General features: G+C 36.9%; 2 protein-coding genes across 11 annotated transcripts in view; both read right to left on the bottom strand.

The window, feature by feature from the left end:
* TRIM37 (tripartite motif containing 37) overlaps positions 1–13,991 on the bottom strand; it is a 160,559-nt gene extending 146,568 nt beyond the window's left edge. Inside the window, exons 1-3 of one of the 2 annotated variants that reach the window (XM_036879658.2) lie at positions 13,584–13,991; positions 11,842–11,943; positions 1,771–1,811 (exon numbers count right to left, since the gene is read on the bottom strand). In XM_036879658.2, the coding sequence (XP_036735553.1) occupies positions 1,771–1,811; positions 11,842–11,943; positions 13,584–13,604 (164 nt within the window). In that variant the 5' untranslated portion in view covers positions 13,605–13,991. The remainder of the gene's footprint in view (positions 1–1,770; positions 1,812–11,841; positions 11,944–13,583) is intronic. The other variant, XM_036879657.2, reaches the window with a different exon arrangement.
* A 2,315-nt stretch (positions 13,992–16,306) lies between these two features.
* SKA2 (spindle and kinetochore associated complex subunit 2) overlaps positions 16,307–26,849 on the bottom strand; it is a 29,365-nt gene continuing 18,822 nt past the window's right edge. For 8 of the 9 annotated variants that reach the window (XR_008997325.1, XR_008997327.1, XR_008997328.1 and 5 more), the window contains 2 exons: positions 22,185–22,361; positions 16,307–18,486 (listed from right to left, as the gene is read on the bottom strand). Coding sequence is in view for 2 of the 9 variants with exons in the window: in XM_057501311.1 (XP_057357294.1) it covers positions 18,418–18,486; positions 22,185–22,361 (246 nt within the window). In the remaining 7 variants the exon portion in view is untranslated. The remainder of the gene's footprint in view (positions 18,487–22,184; positions 22,362–26,849) is intronic. The other variant, XR_008997329.1, reaches the window with a different exon arrangement.

Below are 26,849 nucleotides of genomic sequence, written 5' to 3'. Positions count from 1 at the left end.
TGAGCAAAACCAAAAGTTTCTGTGATGACTGCCCTTGTACTGTTCACCATGTAACTTATTCACTATGTAAGAATTTGTTCTCCATGTAAGAACTTGTTCATTATGCTTCAGAAGATTGGAGACTGACGAAAATTAGGCTTGGGGTGGATTAATGATTGTGCATTGAGCATTGACTCCCCTATACAGAATTTTATTGTTGTTAACAACCATTTGATCAATAAATATGAGAGATGCCCTAACAACAACAACCAAGAAAAAGTACACACTTCCAATTGTAAAATAAATAAGCAACCGGGATGTAATGTATAGCATAAGGAATATAGTCAAAATATTGTAACAACTTGGTATGGTGATAGCTGGTACTTAGAATTATCATGTATATAAATGTTGAATCACTGTGTTGTACACCTGAAACTAATGTAATGTAATACTGTGTGTCAACTACCCTTCAATAAAAAATAATTATCTAAAAAAAAAAAAAAAAAAAAAAGAATAGCAGACACAATGAAGCATGGTTTGCAACTTACTTTTAAATTAATCTATCATGTACAAAAATAACTGAAGAAAAAAATACTGACAATTCAGATTACAGACTGAAATCTCAATTCCTTAAGTCTAAATCTACTGTTCAAAATGATAACCACTAGTCACATGTGACTATTTAAATATAAATTCAAATTAATTAAATAAAAAGAAAAGTTCATTACACAGTCATATTAGATATATTTTAAGTGCTCAATTGCCATATATAGCTAGTGGCAACCAAATTGGACAACAAAGCTATATAGAACATTTGCATCATTACAGAAAGTTCTATTTGATAGTGCTGGTCATCTTAAAAGTTGGTATGAAAAACATGAACAATACATGAAGAAAAATGGGAAAAGTATGTGAAAAGGTAGTGTAAGAAAGAATATAAACTAAAAATGCTTCACAAAAGGTGCTCAGTTTCTACCATTTTCTTAAAAAGCGTATTAAAAATGACATACCATTTTCCACTTAGCTGAATGACAAAAAATGATTGGTAATATAGTGTTGACATGATTATGAGGAAAAGGCACTTCTATATCTATTATTAAGAATGTAACGTAAATACCTTTCCTTCAGTGCAATCTGACATCATTATTTGAAATACCCAAAAGTAGAAACTAAATGTATTTCAGTATAAGCATAAATAGATCAAAGCATAGTCACAGAGTGGATCATTATTTAGACAGTTTTTGAAAAATGGCATGTGCACCTACCATCAAGGAGCATAACACTGTATTTTATATTGGGGGAAAAAAGCAAATAATGAAACAGTATTATGTGTGTTTTCAGAAAAGATTTGCATATAAACATCAGTATATATACAGAAAAATGTCTAGAAGAATAGATACCAAACCTAACAATTTCTTTCCAAAGTGTTATCTCATGAAAAGATTAGGTTGGAAGTATGAGAAATAGGAGCCTAATTTTACATCTATCTATATACTATGCGGAAAAAAACCTCAATTTTTTCTTCTTTAATTATAAAAGGTAAATTGAAAGTTTCACAATGACTTTCTAAAAGATGATAAACAATGTAATGCATCCTATGTAATTCTAAATCAGATAAATTAGTCTGCATTTGTTAATCTAAACTGCTTGCTTATCTTCTCAGTTGTATTCACAAAAAGGAGAAAGGTGGCAGACTTAAGAAAGAGCTTCATGAGTGTTAATTAGGGCACACTCCAACCCTACCACCTTACTACTTTCCAAATTCACAAATAATCATAGCAAAACCCTTACCGACAATGAGGACACTGAGCTCTCTGCTCTGTCAGCCAGCGCTAAGGACGCAAAAAAAAAAAACAGATTTTGATTATAAAACACCATTACTTTAATTGGTCCATATTGAATACTCATATACCAGATTTAATGAGTTTAACTCTCTAGTGTGTACATTAATTATAGAGATACTTATAGAAACAGGCAATCTACTGTCTTCCTCTCATTATCATCATGACATAAATTTCAAAGGGACAGAACTCACTCCAAAATAGTTTTAAGAAGCTATTCTCTCATTGGACAGAAAGTGATCTAGGACTACCTGGATCTTCCAGAAATGTGGATAATCTTCACAAAAGTAATGACACTGTCACTGCCACTCCCAAAAATAAACCACAGTGATGATTTACTTCTAACTAACTTATCATAAAGTTAAGTTTAAGGTACTACTAAATTCCTTTTTAGGAAAGCAAACTAATTTTGAAGTATATAGATTATGGATATAAAAATTAGGCCTAATATATGAGTAAGCAATTATAGCAAAACTTTGAGTCTTAAAAGAGTTCTAAAATTCAGTAATTTAAAGATCTACATAACTTGGCTTCTTCATAATTATAAAATGGTTTTATAAGAGAATAATGTTCCTATTAAACTTCAGATTCTATTAATTAGTCATTTTAATAAATATTGGATAGGGAGATGCTAAGATTTACTGATCTTTCTAAACACACTAACTCTATGGTTAAATACTTTCTTTTAACTGTCTGGCAAAATATTTAATATCTGGTAAACAGGTTCAGAGGTAATTAACCATACATGCCTATACCCATATACTCCCAATGCCTGTTATTTCTGTTTATCCTTTCTACTTCTATATATAACATAAATTCTTACCTAAAGTCAACTAATTAACTCAGAAATAAAATTCCCAAGGAAACCTTAAAGCACAGTAAAAGATTAAAGGCAATAGGGAAAAAGGTACTGCACAGCAAATAAAGCTGGAAGAAGAAGAAAATAGAAAAGGATTCCTCCATGCTTAATAACCCTGATCATTTCTTCAGTCCCTCAGCAAAAATAAGATTTGGGTCAGGTTTCTTCCCCTCAAATAGTGCTCTGCTGAAGTCATAGCAGTCCTTCAAGGCTGGTCTCAGCCCACATCTCTCTAGCCTCATCTTCCACCTCACCCTAGGAGCCCCAAGTTAAGCAACTTCTTATGTTTCACCTCTCTGCCCAGGTGTTGTCTTCAACTAGGTTATCCCTAGTCAGTTTTTAGATTTCAGTTTATATGTCACTTCCTCCAGAAGCTTACTCTGACTCTAAAGACTACTTTAATACCACTGCTATGCTCTACCACAGCAACCTATACCTCTCCCTTCATTGTGCTTTTAACACTTTTATTACATTGACTAATTTGTTGGTCTACCCTTCCCTGTCAGAGTATAAGCTCTATAAAGATCAGGACCATCAAAGGAAGTGACCAGTTCATATTTTGAAATATGTCCCTCCCTTCCAGTCAAAACAGGCTTATTACATATTTGTGTATTTGCTATTATTTAGTCTCTCTCTCCATGTGCTGTCCCATGGGAATGTCCATTGACATAAAACTTTTCTGCCTATTCCAGGCTAGTGTTCTCTTCTCTGAACATCTGTTGTATTTTTACCTTGTATTCCATAATCTAAATTAATCACAAAATACATATGACAATTTTAATACTTTGGGAAAAACAATGTTTCTCCCAAACCAAAACCAAAGAACCAATGATACAATATTAATGCAAAAGCAATGTTAAAAGAACATCTTTATAACAACTGCCCACATTCAATTTTAAAATTAATTTCTCTCCTTCATTAAAATGGGAGAATCATAAGCATTAGTACTAGGACCTGAACTCTGGTACTTAAGACTGCAAGACACCAGACATGTGACTGAACTCATTTCCTCACATGCAACAAGAAAACCAACATACCTTCTCTGCAAAACTGTGCTAAGAAAATCCTCAGCAAAAAATTAGAAAACTGAATGCAAAGGTATTATTAAAAATCTATATACCATGACCAAGTGGGATTTATTCCTGGAATGCAAGGATAGTTCAACATACAAAAACCATTCAATGTAATATGACAATAACTAAAATAAAGGAGAAAACCCACATGAACATCTCAATTGCTAGAGAAAAAACATCTGATTAAATCCAATATCCTTTCATGATAAAAACACTTAAGAAATAGGTGAACTTCATCACCTTGATGAAGTTCATATTTTTAAAAATCTACATTGAACATCATATTCAATGGTAAGACTGAAAACTTTTCCCTTAAGATCAGGAAAAAAAACAAGGATAACTGCTTTCACCACTTCTAGTCAACACAACACTGACAATTTCAGCCTGAGCAATTAAATAAGAAAAAGAAATAAGCACTCAAATTGGAAAAGTAAAATTATGTGTTTGCAATAATATCTCCTATGAAAAAAATCCTAAAAATTCCAGAAAAAACTGTAAAATAAGCAAATTCACCAAAGTTGCAGGATACGAAACCAACACACAAAAAGCACTTGCTTTTCTCTACACTAGCAATGAAGAATCCAAAGAGGAAATTAAGAATACATTTGCAATTGCATCAAAAAAAGAAAGTAGAATACCTAAGAATAAATTTAGCCAAGGAGTTGAAAGATTTGAGCATGGAAAGGTACTAAAACATTGCTGAAGGAAACTAAAGTCCTAAGTAAATGGAAAAACATCCCATATTCATAGACTAGAAAATTTAATATTGTTAAGATGACAAAGCTACCCAAAGCAATCTACAGAATCAATGCAATTCCTGTCAAAATCCCAATGGTGCTTTTAACAGGAAAAAGCATTCTAAAATTCAAATGGAATATCAAGGGACCCCAAGTAGCCAATACTAACTTGAAAAAGAACATGTACACCTAAAATTCATACATCTCCACTTCTTAATAAAGAACAATGTTAGAGGACTCAGATTTTACTGATTTCAAAATTTACTACAAAGCTACAATTAACCAAAACAGTTTGGTACTGGCATATGGACAGAAAAAGAGACCAATGAAATAGACTAGTGAGTTCAGAAATAAACCCAAAAGGACAAATATTACATGATTCCATTTATTCTATTATGATTCCACTTAGACTAGACAAATTAATAGAGACAGAATAGTGGTTACCAGGGGCTGAGGGAAAGGTTAATGGATAGAAGTAATGAAAGTAGGGCACCCTTGTCTTTTCCTTCATCTTAAGAGTAAGCTGAGGTACCACTGCATACTTATGAGAATGGCTAAAATTTAAGACTGAACATTCCAAGTGTTGAAATTAATGTGGAACAACTGGAACTCTCATACACTGCTGATGAGAATGCAAAATGATGCAACTATTTTAGAAAACATTTTGACAGTTTGTTAAGCAGTTAAACATAACTATCATCTGATCTAGCCATTCCATTCTAATTATTCACCCAAAAGACAGCAAAAGTCCATTCAAAGACTTGTATACACATGTTCATAGTGGTTTTCTATGTAAATGCCAAAACCTAGAAGCAAACATTGTGTCCATCAACAGATGAATGGATGAACAAATTGTGACATATGCATACAATGGCATGCTACTATTCACCAATAAAAAGGAATGGAATTGATACACACAGCATAGATGCATCTTAAAATAATTTTGCTTAGTTAAAAAAGACAGACACATGAGTACATATTGTTAAAATTCCACATCTACAAAATTCCAGAAAAAGCAAATTTATCTGTAGTGAGAGAAAGCAGATCAGTGGTTGCCTAGGAATGAGACAAGTGGAAGGAAGAATTACCAAGAGGCACAGAGAAACTTTTGGGGATTAGATATGTTCATGTACTGACTGTGGTAATGTTTTCTCAAGTGTATATATCTGTCAAAACTTTTCAAACTATACACATTAAACATACACAGTTTATTGTATGTCAATTATACCTAGGTTAAAAAAAAAGGGCTGCAAAATTGAAAATAAAACAAATTTAATAATTACAGGCAACCATGAAGTGCTACCAATGCTGAAAATCAAGAAAGGGTCAAAAAAATCTGGATAAGAAAGAAAGGGGGAAGAAAAAGCAAGGGAGAAAATACAAAAATATGAACAAGAAATGAAAGAGAAGCAACTGAGTGTAGCTACAAGAATGAAGGAGACCTGGCCTGAAAACATAGCTAATGTTCCCACCTTTTGCTGTGAGGAGGATTAAGTAATGCAACAGCCTTGGGAATAAGCCCAGTCCTTGTCTGTCATCAACTACCAGATGACTTTGAACCAGTCTATTCATCAGTCTAAACCTTTCTTTTATTCAATGACACAAGTATCCAGATTGTCACAGATAATTACATTTCCATGGTCAAATGAACATAACTAACCTACTCCTCTCTGAAACATGTTTTCCACTTGAATTTTGTGATGCCTCACTTATAGCAACTTCTTCTTATTCTCTGTTGAGTCCTCTTCTTCCTGACCTCTAACTGTTGAATACCCCAGAGTTCAGACCTAAAACTCTCTTCCCAGAGGAGGTAATCTGGTGATCTTACCTAATCCCCTGGCTTTAAATACTACCTATATGCTAATAATTCAGGATCTCTAACATCCCCTTCCTCAACTCCAGATTCGTATCTCCAATTGCCAATATTTCATTCTATATATAATTAACATCTCAAACTTGACACATTTAAAACAAAACTTTAACATCTATAGCCAATCTGCTCCTCCCCAATTTTTTTCTATCTCAGAAAATTGGAAGACCATTCATTCAGCCAAATGTGATACAAAACCTTCCTCACATTCCATCTCTAAACAAATCCATTGGTTCTACCTTCAAGATATATGTAGGATTGCCGTATTTTTCATTACCTCCACTGTTAGCATTCTAGTTTAAACCACCATTCATTTAGTCAAAACCACCATTCACTAATAAAGCACTTGCTAAACGGTCTCCTCATTTCCTCTCCCACCTGCTTAGTTTCCTTTCCACACAATAGCCAGAGTGATCATTTTTAAAATATTAATTCATATCATTCAAAAGCTTTCAATGACTACCATCATACTTAAAAACAAAGGTCTTCACAAAGACCCCTATCTACATCTCCATTCCCGCTCTTCCTCTGTCCACTTTGCTCCAGCCACACTGGCTTCTTTACTATTTCCCAACACTCTAAACATATTTCTAATGGCCTTTGCCCCTTCAGATTTCTCTGCCTGGGTTTTTCTCCTCCTAGGTATTCAAATCACTCCCATATTTCTGGCCTCTGCTCAAATGTCATCTTCTCAGGAAGACCTTCCCACACTACCCTACATAAAATAGCTACCAACTGCTCATACCCTCCTCAAAACCCCCACTCAATACTTTTATTCAGTTTCATTTTTCTTCATAGCACTTACCAGTTTCTAACATCTATCTATTTATGTTTTTGTCTATATCCCACCTAGTAAATAACTCAACTCCTTGGAAAATCAATGCCTAACTCCAAATAGGCATGCAATTAATACTTGTTGAATGAACAAATGAATAAATGGTACATTCAGGAAATAAAACAGCTCTAGAAAGAAAGGTTAGAATCAAATCATCTGTATGATCTGAATGTAAGGCTAATGTTCTTAGCCTTTATCCTGTAGGCAATAAATCTGTGATGCTTCTGGGAGGGAAAAAATGATATGCATGTATTTCTCTATTAGGACGGTAGCAAGAGTAATGGAAAGGAAGGAAGGACAGACAAAAGTGACACTAGGAGATACCTGACAAGACTTAAAAATCATTAGTTTAAGAGGTTTCAAGTTTGAGCAACTGACAGAAGAGAACAAAAAATTCAAGGAATCAATTTGAGAAAACAATAGGAAGAATGTTATCTGAAACAAAGTCCAAGATGCTAGAAGGACAATCAGGTAAGACACATACAGGTCAAAGCTGAAGGAAGAAATACAGGAGCCATACATACAAAGATGAAAGTTAAATCAGCAAGAGTAGATCAAATTTCCCCAAAACAGATGAAATTTTCCAAGAAACTTCGGAGTATCACATGCCAGCAGCAATATTTAAGAAATACATGCCTTTGGGGAGGTATTAAAGATGGCAGTGAGGGGTGAGACAGATGCCTCCTCCCAAAACCAGATATAATACGAAAATATAATACAACTATTCCTGAAACAGCAACAGGAAAGAAATGACTGCATACACCTGGAGAAAAGAAAAGGCCTCACAGAACAGGGTAATGTATCAAAGCTGTGATCTGGTGGGACCCAAGCCCTTTGACCACGCCAGCTCACTGGCGGGAGGAAGAGAAATGGAGCAGAGAGGGAGTGGAGGCCTGGGACTACTGAACACCTAGCTCTGGAGATCTGCTCTGGGAGCCTGAACCTACATTGTATGGTACTCTGGAGATTAGTGTGGTTGGGAAGTTAAGATAAGCAGAATACTTGGACAGACTAAGATTCCAGCCACTTGTGGAAAACAGGGATCCACATCCGCTGCTCTGGGACAAAAGAAAGGCAGGCAGAGACTTCCTAAAAGCGAGAGGGCTGCTAAAGGGGCAGGGATTGAACAGAGCTTGCTGCTCAGGAGAAAGGACAGGTAGACAAAATTGTCCAGGCACACTCTGCCCAGAAGGTTGGGAACTTTCAGGAGCTTCAGGCACTGGCTATGCTATGCAGGCAACCCTGGCTGGCTATGTAGCTCTGAGGCCCCTCACTGTGATATGCAGCTTGCTGTGCCTTCCTACCGGCTGGCCAGCACCGGCTCACAAATGGCAGCCCCTGCTTTCACGTCAGGCCAGCCAGAGGGACACTCTGCCTACAGGTGCTACAAATGCAAAGTAGAGGCTTAAACCTGTGTGTTTGGCCCACTGGTTCTGGCAGTGGAGACAGACACAGCAGCCAGGAAGCAGGACACAGCTCTTTCCTCCTCACAGGCACGAAAGCCACTCTCCTGTGACCCCCGCCATTGCTCCAGGGGCTTAGCAGCTCCAGAGTAGAGCTTCTGGGCACTAGAGGGCACCACATACAAATATGAAACATCAAAGGAACCTGAGTCAAACCAAAATCCCACAAACACCTAAAAGGGCCAAAGTGAAACTGAACTCACCAATATTCCTGAAAGAGATTTCAAAATAAAAATCATAACCATGGAGGTACAGAGAATAATTCAAGAACTCAAGGACAAACTCAGGACTGAGATTCAATCATTCAGGAATACAATATGGGAAATGAAACATACAATGAAGGGATTTAAAAGCAGATTATATGTAGTGGAGATGGTAAATGGAATAGAAATTAGATAAGAGGAATATAATGAAGCTGAGGCCCAGAGATTAAAAAGGGATCCCTAGGAATGAAAGAATATTGAGAGAACTGTGTGACCATTTGCTGGAATAATACTGGCATTATAGGAATACCAGAAGAAGAGAGACAAAACAGGATAGAAAGTGTCTTTCAGGAGGTAATTGCTGAAAACTTCCCCAAACTGGGGAAGGAGACAGTCTCTCAGGCCAAGGAGGTGTACAGATCTCCCAACACAAGGGACCCAAGGAAGACAACACCAAGACATATAATAATTAAAATGGCAAAGATCAAGGACAAGGACAGAATATTAAAACCAGCCAGAGAGAGGAAAAAAGATCACATACAAAGGAAAGCCCATGAGGCTATCATCAGATTTCTCAGCAGAAACCTTACAAGCCAGATGGGACTGGCGTGATCTTTTCAATGCAATGAAAGAGAAGGGCCTCAAGCCAAGAATACTCAAACCGGCAAGATTATTCATTTAAATTTGAAGGAGGGGACTAAGAACAACAAATGCTGGCGAGGATGCAGAGAAAGGGGAACTCTCCTACACTGCTGGTAGGAATGTAAATTATTTCAACCATTGCAGAAAACAATACTGAGGTTCCTCAAAAAACTAAAAACAGAAATACCATTTGACCTGGGAATTCCACTCCTAGGAATTTACCCAAAGAAAACAAGTTCTCAGATTCAAAAAGATGCATGCACCCCTATGTTTACTGCAGCACTACTTACAATAGCCAAGATATGGAAGCAACCTAAGTGTCCATCAGTAGATGAATGGACAAGGAAGATGTGGTACATGTGCACAATGGAATACTATTCAGCCATAAGAAAGAAAGAAATCCTACCATTTGCAACAACATGAGCTACAGGGTATTATGCTCAGTAAAATAAGTCAGACAGACAAAGACAAATACCAAATGATTTCCCTCATTTGTGGAGTGTAACAACGAAGCAAAACTGAAGTAACAAAACAGCAGCAGACTCACAGACTCCAAGAAGGGACTAGTGGTTACCAAAGGGGAGGGGTGAGGGAGGGAGAAGGGGTAAAGGGTTATTATGATTAGTATACATGGTGTGGGGGGGATCATGGGGAAGACAGTGTAGCACAGGAAGACAAGTAGTGACTCTGTGGCATCTTACTACGCTGATGGACAGTGACTGCAATTGGGTGTGTGGGGTATCTGATAATATGGGTGAATGTGATAACCACATTATTTTTCATGTGAAACCTTCATAAGAGTGTATATCAATGATACCTTAATAAAAATATATAAAAATTAAAGAAAAAAGAAATATATGCCTTTAAGGAGCAGGAGAAGGAAGAAGAAACTGTGAAGAAATAAAGACTCAAACAAGTATAAGGTAATAAACAGAGGTCATTACAAACCCTCATCAAAAAAGTTTAGTCCAGATCCACACTACAAGCCAATTACTTTTTCTAGCTTCAGTTTCACCATTTATAAAACATAAATAATGATATGTGTATTAGTTGCTGTTTTAACAATAGCACCTTACAAGTGGACAGTACTTTATAGTTCCTAAATTACTATTCAGCTTATTTCATTTAATGGCACAACCATCCCATGAGGCAGATATTTTTACCCACATTCTATAACTGAGGAAACAAAACTTAAGATTCAGTCTCTTAGTTTATGACTAGGAAACTAGCATAATGTATAACATACATCTTCTGCACACATTTCAAAAAATACAGGTTCTAGAGCCAGACTTTCTTGGTTCAAATCTAGCTCTGTCATTTGCTAGCTGTGTGACTGAAGAAATGATTTTAAGTGTTACAGACATTACTCTTGACAAAAGGGTATTTATCTTCCTTAGGCCAGAGAAAGGAACTACAGAGAAATTTTAGGGTGAAGAGCTTGTTAGATGGGTTTGATTTTCTCAGTAAAGGAAATAATCTAAGAGTAATGCGGGCAGGGCAGTTTTCAACTGTGGTCTGCAGATTTGCTATTGAAGCCACACATACAACCAAAATGAGATGTTTTGTTTTATATCTTAGGCTTCCTCATAATTTTGTTTGAGGGGTTCATCTATATTCAAGTTTTAAAGAAATCGATTACATTCATCTCTAAGATCTGTTTTACGTATAAGATTATATGATTTTATAGCACAGAGAAGACAAGTAGTGACTCTATAGCATCTCACTGCACAGATGGACAGTGACTATAATGGGGTATATGGTGGGGAGTTGATAATGGGGGGAGTCTAGTAACCACAATGTTGCTCATGTAATTGTATATTAATGATACCAGAAAAAAATTACATGATTTTACTCTTTGCCTTTGAACCCATTACTAGCTTATTCTCCATCTTACCCATCAAACAAGTATAAACTCTCCCTCCTCTGAGTCTCACAGCACTTTGTTAGTGCCTTATGACACTACACATTCTTCAGTATAAACATAAAGTCCACTCTCTCAATCAGATTTAACAGAGCAAGCACTTCTTCATTTATCTTAGAATCCCTCAAACCCAAACACAATGCAGGCAAGCACTTTATAAGTACTTATTAAATGTGCAGTGATTTAATAATGTAAATATACTAAAATTACAGTGGACTTTGGTATCCAGACATTTCATGGCAGTTATTATTTGATGATTATTCATCTCAGTATAAGCAATATGCATTGGTGGTCTACTAAGGAACATCCATTTAAGACATTTTAAAAAAAGAACACAAAATGTAAAATAAGAGAAACAGTTATTTTTCACAATATATCCTGCATACACTGAATGCATGTAAGAAGAAATACAACTTACCCTGATACAACTGAAACAACAAAGCTTGGAACAATGAGGACACAGGCGTGCATCCCGCAATTTCTCCATACAAATGAAACATCGGAAAACTTCAGCAATGCTCTGAAAATAATAAAAGATGTAAGGCCTACCAGTTTAGGTTACTGAATCAAGAGTAAAAAGTATGCTTAAAACAATTCACTCCATATTTATTTTGGGCTGATAACATCTCAGTTTTAACTATACTGCACATCAGGATTTGGGCTAGTGTAGATCCAGCATACCTCAGAACATCTAGAAAAAGTGCTTTCTTTTTTCTAAGCTTCACCTGTGCTTCTATTCTAAGGAAAGGATATGAAACTCAGACTTACATACAAATATTTTCACTGAAGCACTAATTATAATGGCAAGAATGTGGCTACTGCACAAAGGTTGAAAACATTAAATAATGGCAGTTGACATAGATATGATTCACTAGAATATTTCTTGAATAATACAGAAAAAATACTTGTGGTATATAACAGCAAGAAAAAAAGGCAGACTAAATGACTGAATAAACATTAACTTTTTGCCTTTTCTGCTATTTCCCCAAGGGAGCTGGATTGCTTTTATAATTTTTAAAAGTTTTAAAAAAGATATCCTAATGGCCATACACTCTGATCAATAAACTAATTTTCAGAATCCAGAAATCCCAATTTCTGCATTAATGCTGCAACCAACTAGATACTTATTTGAGGCTAAGATTATGCCCCTACTGAAAATTTTGATGGTACCTCTATGAAGGTTTTGGGGAAAAAAAACTTAAATAAATGGAACAGTATTATCTTTGGAAGCTTCAGATGAATTCATTTAGGAAGTTAACCGACAAGAAAACAGATATAACTAAATGTAGATTATTATGTATTTTATTTTTACAGTACTCACATTTATTTTTACTCAGTTTCAGGAGCATTAAACTCCTAAATCCAAGAAAAGGTTACAAAACCTTTATAATACTTCACATGAATAATTAAGGAGAAAATTATTCCTGAATCTAACTGTAACCTCTGCAGGGTCAGGAAGAATTGTGAGATGCAGATGCTGGGGGGTGGACATTAAGACCATTGGGTGAACTAGTTTGAAGTCGAGAGCTCAGTAACACAGTTGATCCTTACTAAGGAGCAAGGATTTAGTTATTTTAGTATTTAGAAGGTTCAAAAGTTGGCAATTACTGTATAATTACGTCCAATAAGCAATCCTTTTAAATGTTCCTAGACTTTACATAAATATCCCAACCACTGGAAATCACAGCTTCTAAGAGTCAGATGCTAAATAGGTTGTTCTGGAAAACTACAGTCAAATAGGATGACAGTAATGAGTCATCCTCATTCAATGAAAGGACAGAAATCTGCAAATATACCGCTGGGAGAGAGTGATTATCCATTCGGAGGGAGATTTGGACCCGAGCAAAACTGGTCTTTCTAATGAATTTGCAATTTTGCTCTGCACAAGCTGTGGTCTGCAAAATCCCAGTGGGGATGAGTTTCCGATGCCAAGACATCACGAAAACGCCAGGATACGCACCACCTGACTGCGGGAACGGTCTGAGCATAAGGCACCCAAAGAACTACAGAACGAACACGGCGTCCTTCGCACCCGGCCAACCCTCTCCTCAGCGGCTGGGTGGAGGTGCCCTACAGGAGGACTAGGGCAAGGCTCCCCAAATAAAGAACGCTCACCGGGTGGCTGGGGGAGACTAACCACCACGCTTCTCAACCCCTCACCTCCACGCTCTGTTCATCCATTGCCTCCGGCTCTCGGCGGGGGCCTCGGCGACCCGCGGAGTCCGTGGTCCGACCTATCAGATGCTGGCCCGAGGTCGCCAGATCAGACTGCCGCCGAGAACAGCCTGGCGCCCACGTCAAGGAGCTCCGACGACCGCCCCACCTGCACGCCCCATCGCTTCAGGTTTGGCGCCAGCTACCCCCACTTCGCCATTTTTATCCGCGCGCCTGCCCCTAGGCGCAGTTGGGACGGCGACTGGCGGCCACAGCTCCTTCCTCTGGACTCAGCCGCCCGCCAGCCACCTCGAGGGAGCCTCGGCCCACGTGACGCGGGCGCGGGCCTATAGCACTGAGGCTGGAGCCCGGCGGCGCTGCTCTCCAGAGAAGGTGCTGCAGGAAATTCGCAAACACCAACGGTAACCAGGGCAGCGGAAGGCGCGGCGCCGAGGAAAGGCGTAGCGCGCATGCGCGCAGGGCGCTCGTTACGGGCGCGGAGCCGAGAGGCGGTAGTTCCCGCGGTGTGGGCCACACACGAGATTTGGCGGCCTGCTCCCGCAGGATTGAGTGCTTTCGGCCCCAGGCTCGCGCAGGCCGCGGAGAGTGTGCGGCTTCGCTGTGCCCCGCCCACCGGGGAGGGGCAGGGCCCACTCGTCTCAAACTTTTCCGCGCCAAAGACTGGAGCCACCTGGAGTGCTAGTGGGAAATGCAGGTTTCGGAGTAACGTCCCTAGGTATTCAGGCACCGTGATTCTAAGCTGGGGCTCCACCAAGTCGGCGTTTCCGATTACCATGCTGGGCGATCTGGCTGCAGGCGGCCGGCACTTTGAGAAACCAGCACCTTGAGAAACGTGGTGCAGAGGATTCGTAGCTAGTGGTTTTCTCTTGGAGGAAGCCCAGATTCCCAGGTTTTTAAAGACTTTCGTCACACCTACCCAAGCAAAGCTCCACATTGTGGCCTAGAACCGTGGTTTTTTTCGAGTGAGTGGATGGGAACAGACTGCAGAATCCGACCCACACCACGACAGCCCGCCCTGCATCTCCTGCAGCTTGAAGGGAGCTGTTGCCATGGGACTATGAAAAGGGCAAAAAGGTATCAGCTGTATTCAGCTTCCCAATATTGGCCTCTGCTTTCTACGATTTTCTAGCCTAAGAGATGTTTAAAGATTGCGGGAATCGAAAAACAAAGGGCTTGTGTCAAATCATTAATTTTTCCGTCCTGGTTTGTTGCTAAGTTATTCCATTTAACCCAACCTAGAGTGCACGAGATAATAATCTAGAAAGAAGTTATAGAATATCAAAACATTTGGACTTTCGCCTAAGTAGTGGACAATTTTTTTTTAACTACGTGACTCACGGACAAAGAATTTAGTAAGATTAATCTGACCGAAAAATTTCACCAAAATCAATTCGTCTTGGAACTAGAGGTGATGGTTGCACATCATTTGTACTAAAATGTCTGGTCATACACTTTAATAATGGCTAATTGTTTTGCAAATTTCACCTCTATTTAAAAAATTGTGGTACAGTACTGCACTTGGGATCAAGAGTAATTAGAATTGGTCCTTGCAACCCAGTACAGTTGAAAACAAGAAAAACTACAAATACATGCGTGGATAAAATGGAGTTCCTGTGGCCAGGATTCTCACCTGGCCGTGGTTGACTAGCTCACTGCACACCTGTGGGCAATACATGCCTGTTGACTCTATATAAAGAGCTCCGCCCAGTGCTCTGGGCATGACACTGAGGCAGGGTGACAAGGCCACCAGAGAGCAGAGGCTGGAGTGGTGGCAACGCTGAGGACAGAGGCCCAGAGGACAGCTGTGCGGAACGGCTATGCAGAGAGGCCCAGAGGATGGCTGTGCGGGATAACTATGCAGAGAGGCCCAGAGGACGGCTGTGAGGGACGGCTGTGCAGAGGCCCAGAGGATGGCTGTGCGGGACGACTATGCAGGACGGCTGTACAGGCAGACGGGCCCAGAGGCAGAGACCAGCTTGCTGCATGCAGACTCGCTCTGAGTGAATGGGATGTTAGTGACTGACCTGCCACCTGGAAATAAAGTTGGGTATAACCCTTTCACCCCAAGAACGTTTTACTGTCAATTTCTTTGGTCACATTGAATCCATAGCGAACTTGCCCAGGGCTGAAACCCATTGGCAAGACAACATGGTAAGTATTAATAGGTTCTAATAGATGTTTGTCCAAGAACGCAAAAATGTTTAAAGATTTATGCAGTAGCTCACAAGAATGAAACATTACAACTAATTACAAGTTACTGGTTGCAAGCACAAAGTCAGATTCTGGCTAACTTAAGCGAAAACAATTTAGTTGGCAGGATGCTACACTATCCTGTGGACTGAGAAACCTGTGATCTGCTCCTCACAATTCCACAAGGAGGAGCTGACCCTTCTGCTCTCCCCCAGCATGCTCTCCTCCCCCCATCTTCTAACTTGCCTATTAGGAAGTTTAAATGACTATCCATAAGGAAATGGTAAAAATTACAGTACACTCATAAGAATGGCAGATGTGTGACATGAAGACAGTCAAAATATATTTAAAATGAAAAAAAACTAAGTGCAGCTGCAGTACAATGTATGGTATCAGCCTTTTTGTTGTTGTTATCAGTCTATTTTGGTAAAACAAATTTAATTTGCATCCACCTAGAATCCTCAGGAGTTTGCAGATTACTTCTGGAGAATAAGCATACTTTATTTTTTAATTTCTTAAAAGTTAAAAGTATTAAATGCAACCTAATTAAAATTTTTATTCCTTACAACTTAAGATATAAAAACACTGTAGTCACATAGAAGAAAACAATTATCCAGATGAGAAATAAAATATCTAAATTTAGGGTCGTAAGAGTGAGGAAAAAGTGGTGGCTGGATACTCTGAACATTTCAGAAACAATTATATAGACTTTATTTATTAGGATAAAGAGATACAAACCTTTTAATTCCAGCTAACAGAATAGTGGCCATTAACAAAATAACAAAATCAGTAACTGCTCTGGATATGTTAGATCTGATTATTAAAATAGAGGTTTTTATTGGAAAATACGAATCCAGATCTAGTAGTTGTATTTGGGAATCAGCCACCTAAAGGCAATAAATGAAGTTTGGAAACAAATATAAAAAGTTCGAAGAGACTATGAGGGGAAGAACCAATATTTAGAAGATAACTGAAGGGAGTCAGAGGAAAAATAGTAAAATCTAGGTTTTCCTGATAGAAAGCAAAACCACTTTCACACCTGAAACTTGCTATGACCTCTTCATGATACTTTGGGATACTATTTTTCAGTCCCACCAATCAACATGACCTTCCAGAGACATCCCATTAACTTCTTTAATAAAGTGTCTGAGTACTGAAGAAAATTAACTTATTTTACTAAGGTGTAACTTATTTCTCTGTAATTTAAAAAGAGGGGAGCTTTCCATTCTTCGAATATTCAAACTAGTCAGGTCAATTTTAACTGAAGCTACTCTCTCAATCCTGTTTGTCAAGTACTAATAAGTTTGTTGATGGACAAAAACATGCTTGTAACCAATTTCCTTACATAAAAATATAATTTTACGACCTGCAGAACTAACATTTGACATGTTTTTCCTTAGTCTTTTCAATGTCTCATTTTATTACATATGTGGAAATATCATTTATTGAAGAATAACTCAATATCAAACCCAAACACTTTACCATCCCATCATTCTTCCATCCATTTTGACAAAAAGAAATGATCAGCTCACGGTCACACAGCTAGAATTTAAAACCTATTTACATCTCAGATATAACTCCAAAGCCCAATCTTAACTACAAAACTGCAATATCTGCTTCCCCTCTCCCTGCTATATATAGCTTCAGCATTTCCCAGAACATTTAATAATAATTTATTGGCAATCTGACATCTTGTTGTATAGATACACCATGATTTACTTGCCTGTTTACCTGCAATTAGCCAGACGTGTGTGTATGTGTGTTGCTATTATAAATAGCCCTGTGATTAACATTTGTATCACAATCTATCCCTACTTAGGACAATTACCTTATTGCCAATAGTTACTTTAAAATAAATAGGGAAATTCACACACACACACACACACACATACACACGCACAACTGGCAAGTCCTCTGATTTCTTTTTCTTAGCTTTCATATAGAAAGAACAATCACAATAATATAGGCTAAAGGAGAACAAAGGTAGTGTTGATTTACAACAGGGACAGGCTAAAATAACATTTGAAAGCAGAGCTCATGCTGCTCAGTATTAACAGGCAGAAGTAACAGGAAAGAAGGTGAGGCTACCACAGAGAAGTAAGGTTTTTTTAAGAGACTATAGGCCACATACTAGTAGTCTCATATTAGCACCAATAATGTGACCACATCTGCAATCAAAATTTTCAAAAATAAAATTATATACATATATGTAATATATAATACAAATAGCTTTTTCTATCCTTTAACTACCAAAACATGTTCATTTACATTTGACTGACTGATAGTACATATTCTTTTACAATAGGCAAGGATGTCTGTTATCCTGATTATACAAAAACAGATACAAAATAGCTTTAAGAGGTTTCTTTTCCTGAAATCACAATAGGTGTGTGTGTCCATTTAAAAAAAGCCCTTTATTCCCATTCCATCCTTATGTCTGAACTTTATTCATGTAACATCTGCCCTTCTTATATTCTCCTCTCTTATGAAAGGCATCACTATGCAGTCACCTAAGCCAAATCTCCTTTGCTATTCCCTCACTTCTAGTCATTAAATGCTAGCAAGACATAGTCCTAAACCTGGAATTGATCTCTTCTCCATTAGAGTTCCCTTTTGCAAGTTCATTTCTTCATAAGTCTGACATGTAAGATTTTAATTGTTCTGCTGCAGTGTTCTCTTCTTTGGTCAGTGGTGATAGCTAGAAAACAAATAACAAAATACTTATTTCAAAAACTTTTCAAGACTGTTAAATTAATTTAGTCAACTTCTGCTTTGTTATACCAATACATGTTTCCTTAAGCTGGTACTATGTATATGATCACAAATTTAGGAAGTCAGGGAAAAAAATAGATACTTGGCTATGTACATACAAGGTAATTTTGATGTTTGAGCTTCCAAAAAACATGACTAAGGTGAAACAAGACCAGGAAATCAGGCAATTTTAGGACTGTAATTTAACAGAACCAAAGAAGTCACATTTGAATGACATATTCTAAAAATATCCTGAAAAAGAAATATGAACAAAAGTAGTCTAGAAGTTTCCTCAGAAGTAGAGAATAAATTTTGAAGGATAGTTAAGATGCTTTTCTTGCAAGTAGAAACATTTCAAAATGGATAAATAATGAGAAAATTTATTATCATAGCACAATAAATGCAGAAGGACAGACTTCAGGGTTTGTTCATTCAGCAGCTCAACAGTGTAAGGACTCAATTTTTGCCCTTTCACAGTTCTGATATCCTTGATGATGGCTTTAATTTAATTTTCATGTCAGCTCAGGCTGACAGGAAAATGGCTCTAGTAGTGCTAGGCTTTTTATCTATAAACAATGCTTAAAAGAAGAGAAGAATTCTTTGCAGGGGTCTGTCAGCAGTCAGAAAACTTCCTAATTTCTCTTCAGATTTTCCCACCTCACATGTCACCTGGGTTACAAACCCATTCCTGAATCAATGTTAGTTAAAGGAAAATCTATTCCCCTTGCCAATCAGGTACACCCCTGAGGCTGCGGATGCAACCAACTTTACCTAAGGATGCCACCAACTTTACCTAAGGCACACATCTCAAGAATGTCAGTACTCTGTTAGACAGGAAAGGAGAACAGATGTTGAGAAAACAAACAGCAAACAGGAGAAGGTAAGTAGAAAACAATCACCAAAAGCAGCAGGAGTAAAAGTAAAGGGAAGTTGTTAAGGGACTTTCACAGAATACCCAAATACAGGCTGGCTAAAACAAGGAGTTAATGGGGGAAATAACAGAACAGCCTAAAGAAGCACTGAAATAGTTACAAATCTGCCTAACTATGTAGGTCATCTCTAGAGAAACTGTCAAATCTGGAACACCCCATGCCTACAGAACCAGAATCTCTAGGGCAGCAATGTCCAACAGAACTTTCTGTGAAGCTGAAAATATTCTCTACCTGCACTGTCCTATCAGCAGATGAAGAATTTAATTTTATTTAATTTCTTTTTTTCTTTCCCCATTTATCTGCAATGGCATCTTGATCCTAAATCAGCGTTCCATAGCTGTATGCGTCTGATTCAGGGCTATTTTTTCCTATGGATCAATTTATTTACTCCTGTGCCAACACTACAGTCTTAATTTTTATAGCTTTATAACAAATCTTTATATCTCATCAGCCAAGTGATTCCTCTCCCCATTGTTCTTCACGAGAATGTTAGCTATTCTGGAACTTTTGTACTTCCCTATAAGTTTAGGATCAGTTTGTCAAGTTCTGTGAAAACTCTGTTGGAATTCTGACGGGAGTTTCACTGAATAATAGGTGATTTAAGAGAGAATTTATATATTTATGAAGTTGAGTATTTCTATTCATGAACATGTGACATCCTCCAATTATTTGGGTCTTCCTTAATATTTTTCAGTAGTTTTTTATTTTCTGCATTTAGGGTCTTGTGCATCTTTTATTAGTTGATTCCAAAATAATCTATAGTGTTTGTTATTATGAATGATGTCTTTTTAAAATTACATTTTCTATTTGTTTCTAATTTATAGAAATGAAATTGATTTTTGTATAGTATATTGATCTTAAAGCCAGACATCTTGCTAGACTCCTATTATTTCTATTAATTTGTTTATAGGCCTTTGGTGTTTTTCTGTGTTAAATTTTAATTTAATTTTAATTCACATAGCACATGTGGCTATTAGACAACCCAGCTGGTTTGGGTGATCAAGCCAACATTTGCCCAAAATGGTCACATGCACAAAATGAAAATCATGCCTTACTGTAACCAAAAAAAGTTAACAGAATTTCCCTCTTCTATCCCCAAATGGTATTATTCCAACAAGACTTTGTTCTCCATGAATCCATGTTCCTCTTTGTAATCACTGTTCACAAGTTTTCAGACCATCTGTTTAATAAACCTTAAAAGAATTTTCCTAGGAATTAGCCTAAAATTTGGAGAAAATTTTCTTCTTTAATACAAATATTTCATTCAGAGCATCAGTGGAATACCTGCACCACTTTGTAACACTTTGTAATCTATCTAAAAATCTACCATCTGTTATATCCAGCAGGGACATTTTTTAGTTAAAATAAAAAGTACCATTTTTCTTTTTGTTCACTCATCCAAATTTATTCCATGCTTCAATAAATTTATGGATTTCTATACATATATGTTAATATGTACATTCAGAATTATATTTAATCTCTCTTCAGGATTTGTTTCCTTAGAAGAAGTTTATATGCTTCCATTGTCAGGCTCTGATCACATAAAATGAACTTGAATTCTATTCATAAAAGGTTATATACATACCTTTTCTGCATTTTATTTATTAGCATATGACACCACCCTTACTATTTTGAATTCCTACTCCCTATTCCTTCTATGCACCTTTGAATTGCTCTTCCCTCCTCGACTATTCACCTGCCTATGACAAAACAAATGTATCTAAGGCATCATTTTATAATTTTAACCAGGTATTGTTCTCTTTTCCTCCATTGGTAATATAAAGAATTCTTGACCAAATTGACTTGGATAATCAATCTTTGAGATTTATTCTCCCTAAAAGCCCATAATTCAAGTAACTTAAACTATAACTCAGTTCAGAGTTGGCAAATAAATACCATGTATGCTGCCCCTAGCAGCATGCCCATAGCAGAGAGCTCTTCTGCCATGCCCAGACACAGTTCCTTAATATAGCACTCTAAGCAGTTATTAACAGTTAATTGATTGGAGTTGGCACAAAGATAAAAACCTATTGGCCATCTTTGGTACAAGTTATTAAGTTATACTCTGATTGCATCTACATATAGACTATCTTTTCTTTTGAAAGCCCCCAACTTTGCCTTATTAGTAAATTAAAATGCTACCAAATCCTTCATTTAGCTGTTCAAGTTTTAGTGCCTAGGTCAACAACTTATATTCTTTTCTCTACTCCAAGATACATACTGAAGAGTACACATCAGTGATAGAGGCTCACAATTACAAAGGTTCTCATACTAAATGAAAAGGGGATGGGAAATGGAGGGAGAGAATGAAGGTCAGACTTACCCCAGCCTAACAACCCAAATTATAAAATGAAAACTAAAAAGAAAAAGTTACTGGTATAGATGCTTTCCAGATTTTTCAGTCTCACTAGTTCTTATAGGAACCAGCAGAGCTGGTAGATTTAATTAAGTATTAGCAAGTTTTCTTTTCTGCTATGGCTACATAATCCAAGACAGCACACCGCTTCATTAACCATGTAAGTCCACATGTTCTCTTTACAATAAAAGGAGATAAGAACTATCACACTTCAGAGAATCAAGAAAATCTCTTTTGTATCAACAGTTCAAACTGACTGCTAAATTTCAAAATGAAAAAGTTCATGGGATTTATCTTTCAAAGCAATATTCAGAATTAAAACTCTATAAATCCAACGTGTCAATCTGAAAATGTTACCTCTAGGTCTGTTTGCTTTTGTAGTTCTTGTATCATGGTCATAGTCTTACTGAAAGTAGCACAAATGCGGCTCTTAGTTTCTTTCTGCTCAACAGCAATTGGTTTAAAGCGTACATGCAACGTTCTGTATCTAGACTTTATTGCTGACAATTCCTTTAAGAGTGTAACTGGATTTTTCTACATCAGGAAAAAAATTAACATACATTAAATGGTGGAAAGGAAAAATAAGCTTCTTTTAAAAATTAAAATATATACAACACATTCTACCATCCACTTTAATCAAACACCTCGTTTAACTATGCAACTGTGTGACAGGATGGGATGAGGGAAAGAAAGAGATGTATTAATCCTAGATCCTATTCTCAAAGAATGTAAACATAGGTACAAAAATAATTCACACACACAAAATAGCAATATTCAAAAGCAATTCAGGTCACATTATATATATAAACCATACATAGTTCATAATAATTAATTACACAACATTCCTAAAATACAATTCTAAATGCTGTTCAGAAGGTGATTATAGGAACTATTTTGATTTGTTCTTAAAGAATAAGAAAACTGGAACCCACTTACCATAAAATTCTTGAACCCATGGTCATTGGGCTAAAGTATGTAAAAATACCAACATATTGACCTCATTCTACAAAATTCATGCCAACTCAAGCAACTATATTTATGAATTCCATTGGTTTTTCAAATTCACTTTGGAATATAAATAACCACCATTTCATAAAAGACATTTCAACTGGGTTTTTTTCTGCCACTTGGTAATTCTTTTCATTTCCTAATGATTCCTTAATATACCCTCCAATACTAACTATTCCAAACCTTCTGCACTCCCTAAAATTCCCGTCCACTCTTCTTGGCACAAGACCTCACCAACTACTTTACTGAGAAGACAGAGACCATCTAGTAGAAAAACTCCATCTTCCTGCCTTTTCATCCAAAAATGAATACATCTGTGGACATTCTCATCCTTACTCAGCCCCTAACAATACCATCATTATTGTTTCCTCCCCATATCCTCCAAAATTTAAACTTCCTGTATTTCAATAACCTTTTCAGTATCTCCCTTTGTACAGACTCCAAATACATATACATCTTCCCTATACTGGAGGAAAAATTATTCCTTCTCTTGACTCTTTTCCCTCTGAAACCAGTTTCATTTTTCTCACTCCATTTGCTACCAGCATTCTAGGTTCTATACTAATACACTTTCTCAGTTTAACATCCCATAGGGTAGTATCATTTGCCAAATTGTTTTAAATGATCAAAGGTTAGGATTATAATTAAGCATGTAATTTTGATACCCTCTTCTTGTTTCTCATTTCCTTCCTGTTCCTTAAAATGAATTATTGATTTCCATAAAACTGTACTATCTTGGTTATCTTCCTACTCTTCAAATATCTCCTTCATGGATCCTACCTAATGGCTATGGGCAGAGGCTACCTTATGGTCCTTTACTCTCCTCTTCCTTGGAGATTTTTCTCTAGGCTTTTGATAATGGAAATGATAAATAAAGATGATTCAAACACAGAGGAATAAGAACAAAAAGTCTAACAAAGACTGTTAGAATAATTCTGAAGGGAGTGATCAAGACCTATGGCATGAGCAGTAAGCAGGAAAGGGACAGAAGAGCTATACCATGAAAACAGTTAAGAGAACTTAGTGGTATGTTTGGTATGAGCACAGAAACTAATAAATGACACCAAATGTATATCTGGTAAATTTAGGAATAGTGTATAGTAAGATGCCTTTTGGTATACATTCAGTATACATGCCAGTGACATTGAGACCTGACCCCTCACCCTCAGGGATACATTTCCCATGGTGTTTCTACATGCTGGACATTGAATTGGATAAAAGATCTGTGTAGAAAAACTTGAAAATATGGTTTTTAAAAAAATACTAAAAATGGGGGAAAAAATACAAAAGTGGAAAAGGAAAGAAAAGACAAGAAAACACAGGATAGATCCAGGAGGCCTAGTATCTTGGGAAGGGCCATAAAAGAGGACTTCTTTTAGGTAAGAAAAGTTACAAGACTCCAGATTCACGCATTTTCAGATTTAAAGGGCCCTACCAAATAACAGCACAATTAATGAAAGATCTAAACCATAAATATAAAATAACCATAAAATTTCACAGCATGAATAAAAACATTACGGAAGTTCCAAGATGGCTGAAGGGAGGGGAAAAGGCAAATAAGGACTAAGACACACAAAGGATCAGAAATTAGAATGGCATCTGTTTCTCAACAGGAACACTGGAAACTGAAAAACCATAAAGCAATGATATTAAAATTAAGAGAACATAATCTCCAATCTAAAATTATATATTCAACCAAATCATCCATCAGCTAAAGGATTAAATAAAGGTTAAAAAAAGACATTTTCAAACATGTGACACCTCAAAAAATCAACCTTTTGTGTACTCTTTCTCAGGAAGCCATCTAAAGGATATGCTTTATCCAATCAAGGAAATAAACCAAAAAGGAGTGGAACATGTGATACAAACTTGGAATAAAACAAAAGGAATTACTGAAATGATGGTAAACAAATCCCAGAAACACAACCATGCAAGAGCCCTGTAGAGCAGGAGGTCACACTGGAGCAGGATAGACTGCACCAGAAGGATGTAGAAGAAAATAAAACTTAGGGGTCACTTTATGTATCAGACAATGTTAACAGAAGTTTTACAGTTCTGTTAGAAAGTCTGAGTCCGAAATAGAAAAGCTAAACAAACTGAAGAAAAAAAGAAAAACACTATTAGCTCCAGAAAAACCAGTTGTGTAAGAAAGGCAAAGCAAACATAGTGTACTCTATATGACTTAGATAAAAGCAATATTTTCAGTATAATAATTCTATAGTCTTAATGTGTCCCTCCAAAATTCATTTGTTGAGATCTAATCCCCAAGGTGATGGAATTAGGTGAGACCTTTCAGATGTGATTACATCAAGGGGCAGAGCCATCATGAATGGGCTTAGTACTCTGACAGAAGAAGCCCCAGAGAGGTTTTTGCCTTCCACCACATGAGGATACAACCAAAAGCTGCAACCCTGAAGAGGGCCCTGACCTGACCATCTTGATCTCTGACTTTCAGCTTTCAGAACTGTAACTGTGAAAATAGCTTTTTGTTTATAAGGTACCCAGTCTGTGGCATTCTGTTACAGCAGCCCAAATGGACTAAGAGATAATAATATAAATAAATATTAAATATGGGTATATTTAGAAATTGTGAAGATGGGGTTAAAAATTACTAGTATTTAATCTTTATCTTCCATAATAGGAAATTATCGTTAATAATAACAGCTAAAATATAGCACATATTCTGGACCAAACTGTTTGAAACACACTATATATATTACTAATTTTATTCTCTCTCAACCTATGAATTAGGCAGTAATATCCCTGTTTCACAGTTGAGGAAACTAAGTACAGAGAGGTTAACTGAACTGTACAAGATCATAATACAGAACTGGGATTTAAACTACAATAGTCTGTATCCAGGAAATCAAGATATTTCAGATCAGGGTAAAAAACAGCAATATAAGCACACTATTTAGAAATACAGAGGTAAATGTAAGAAGATGCTGAAATAAAGTGGTGACTAACTTCGTGGTGGCCTTCTTGAGGGTGGGAAAGTGTGAAACAAGGATTTAGTGTTTGTAATTGTAAGCTTTATACTTTTGTGACTTTTCAAATTATTTATAAAAACTAATTGTACAAAAATGAAAGTTTAAAGTTAGGAGGAAAATGGTATAAGGGCAGAGGACATGAACTGTGAGGTGATAGTGGGTCAGGGAAGTATAAATGGTCCTCAGATAACTAGCATGGAGCTCAGCAGTGAATTGCCCAGAGACCTGTACATTGAAATCCCCAAAATGATGAATTCCCCAAACACAAATTCTTAAGAAAAAAAAATGTGGCAGAACTAATCCTTGATTTCTCCCAATCTAGGAAAAGAAAGAATTGATGAGTAAGGCATAAGGAATAAACAGCCTTAGAGCTGAGAGGATAGGGTAGTTACATAATTACCCATACTACATGTTTTTGCAGCATTAACTGGATCTAATAAAAGTTATATGGCAATGATGAGTTCAGGATGACATGGTTTTAGGACTTCTTATCATACCACTGAGGAAAAGAACTGTTGCGCATGTAGCCTATTTTGTTTGAGAGATTGGCTTCTCCAGAGTCACTGTATTGTTAGTATTTGTAAACTATGCTGCACTTCATTTAATTTTGTGCCTATAACCTATAATTCCTTTTAGGGTTTTATTATAAGTGGGTGATCACTTAAAATAGGTCATACAAGAAGAGCTCTGCTAATGATAGTGCTAACGATGAAAAAACCAATATGTGAGGGAAAAGGGTAACTCAAGTCTTTTGAAAGCAGCAAGAGGAAACATGCCATCAGTTGTGTTACTAAATTTAAAAGAATCTACAGGGAAAATGCTCCATAAAATAAAACAGAATTTGGTGAAGAACATAGTAATAGCAGGTTGTAGGATATAGAGAAAAGGGAGCCCTCATGCACTGTTGGTGCGAATGGAAAACAGAATGGTGGTTCCTCATAAAATTAAAAGTAGAACTATCATTCAGCAATTCTTCTGGGTATTTACTCAAAGAAAAGAAAACACTAATTCAGAAGGATAAACA

Source organism: Manis pentadactyla, chromosome 4 (assembly GCF_030020395.1).
Source record: "Manis pentadactyla isolate mManPen7 chromosome 4, mManPen7.hap1, whole genome shotgun sequence".
Classification (NCBI taxonomy): Eukaryota; Metazoa; Chordata; class Mammalia; order Pholidota; family Manidae; genus Manis; species Manis pentadactyla.
Note: the sequence above shows the minus strand (reverse complement) of the source record. Positions and strands in the feature narration are given on the sequence as shown.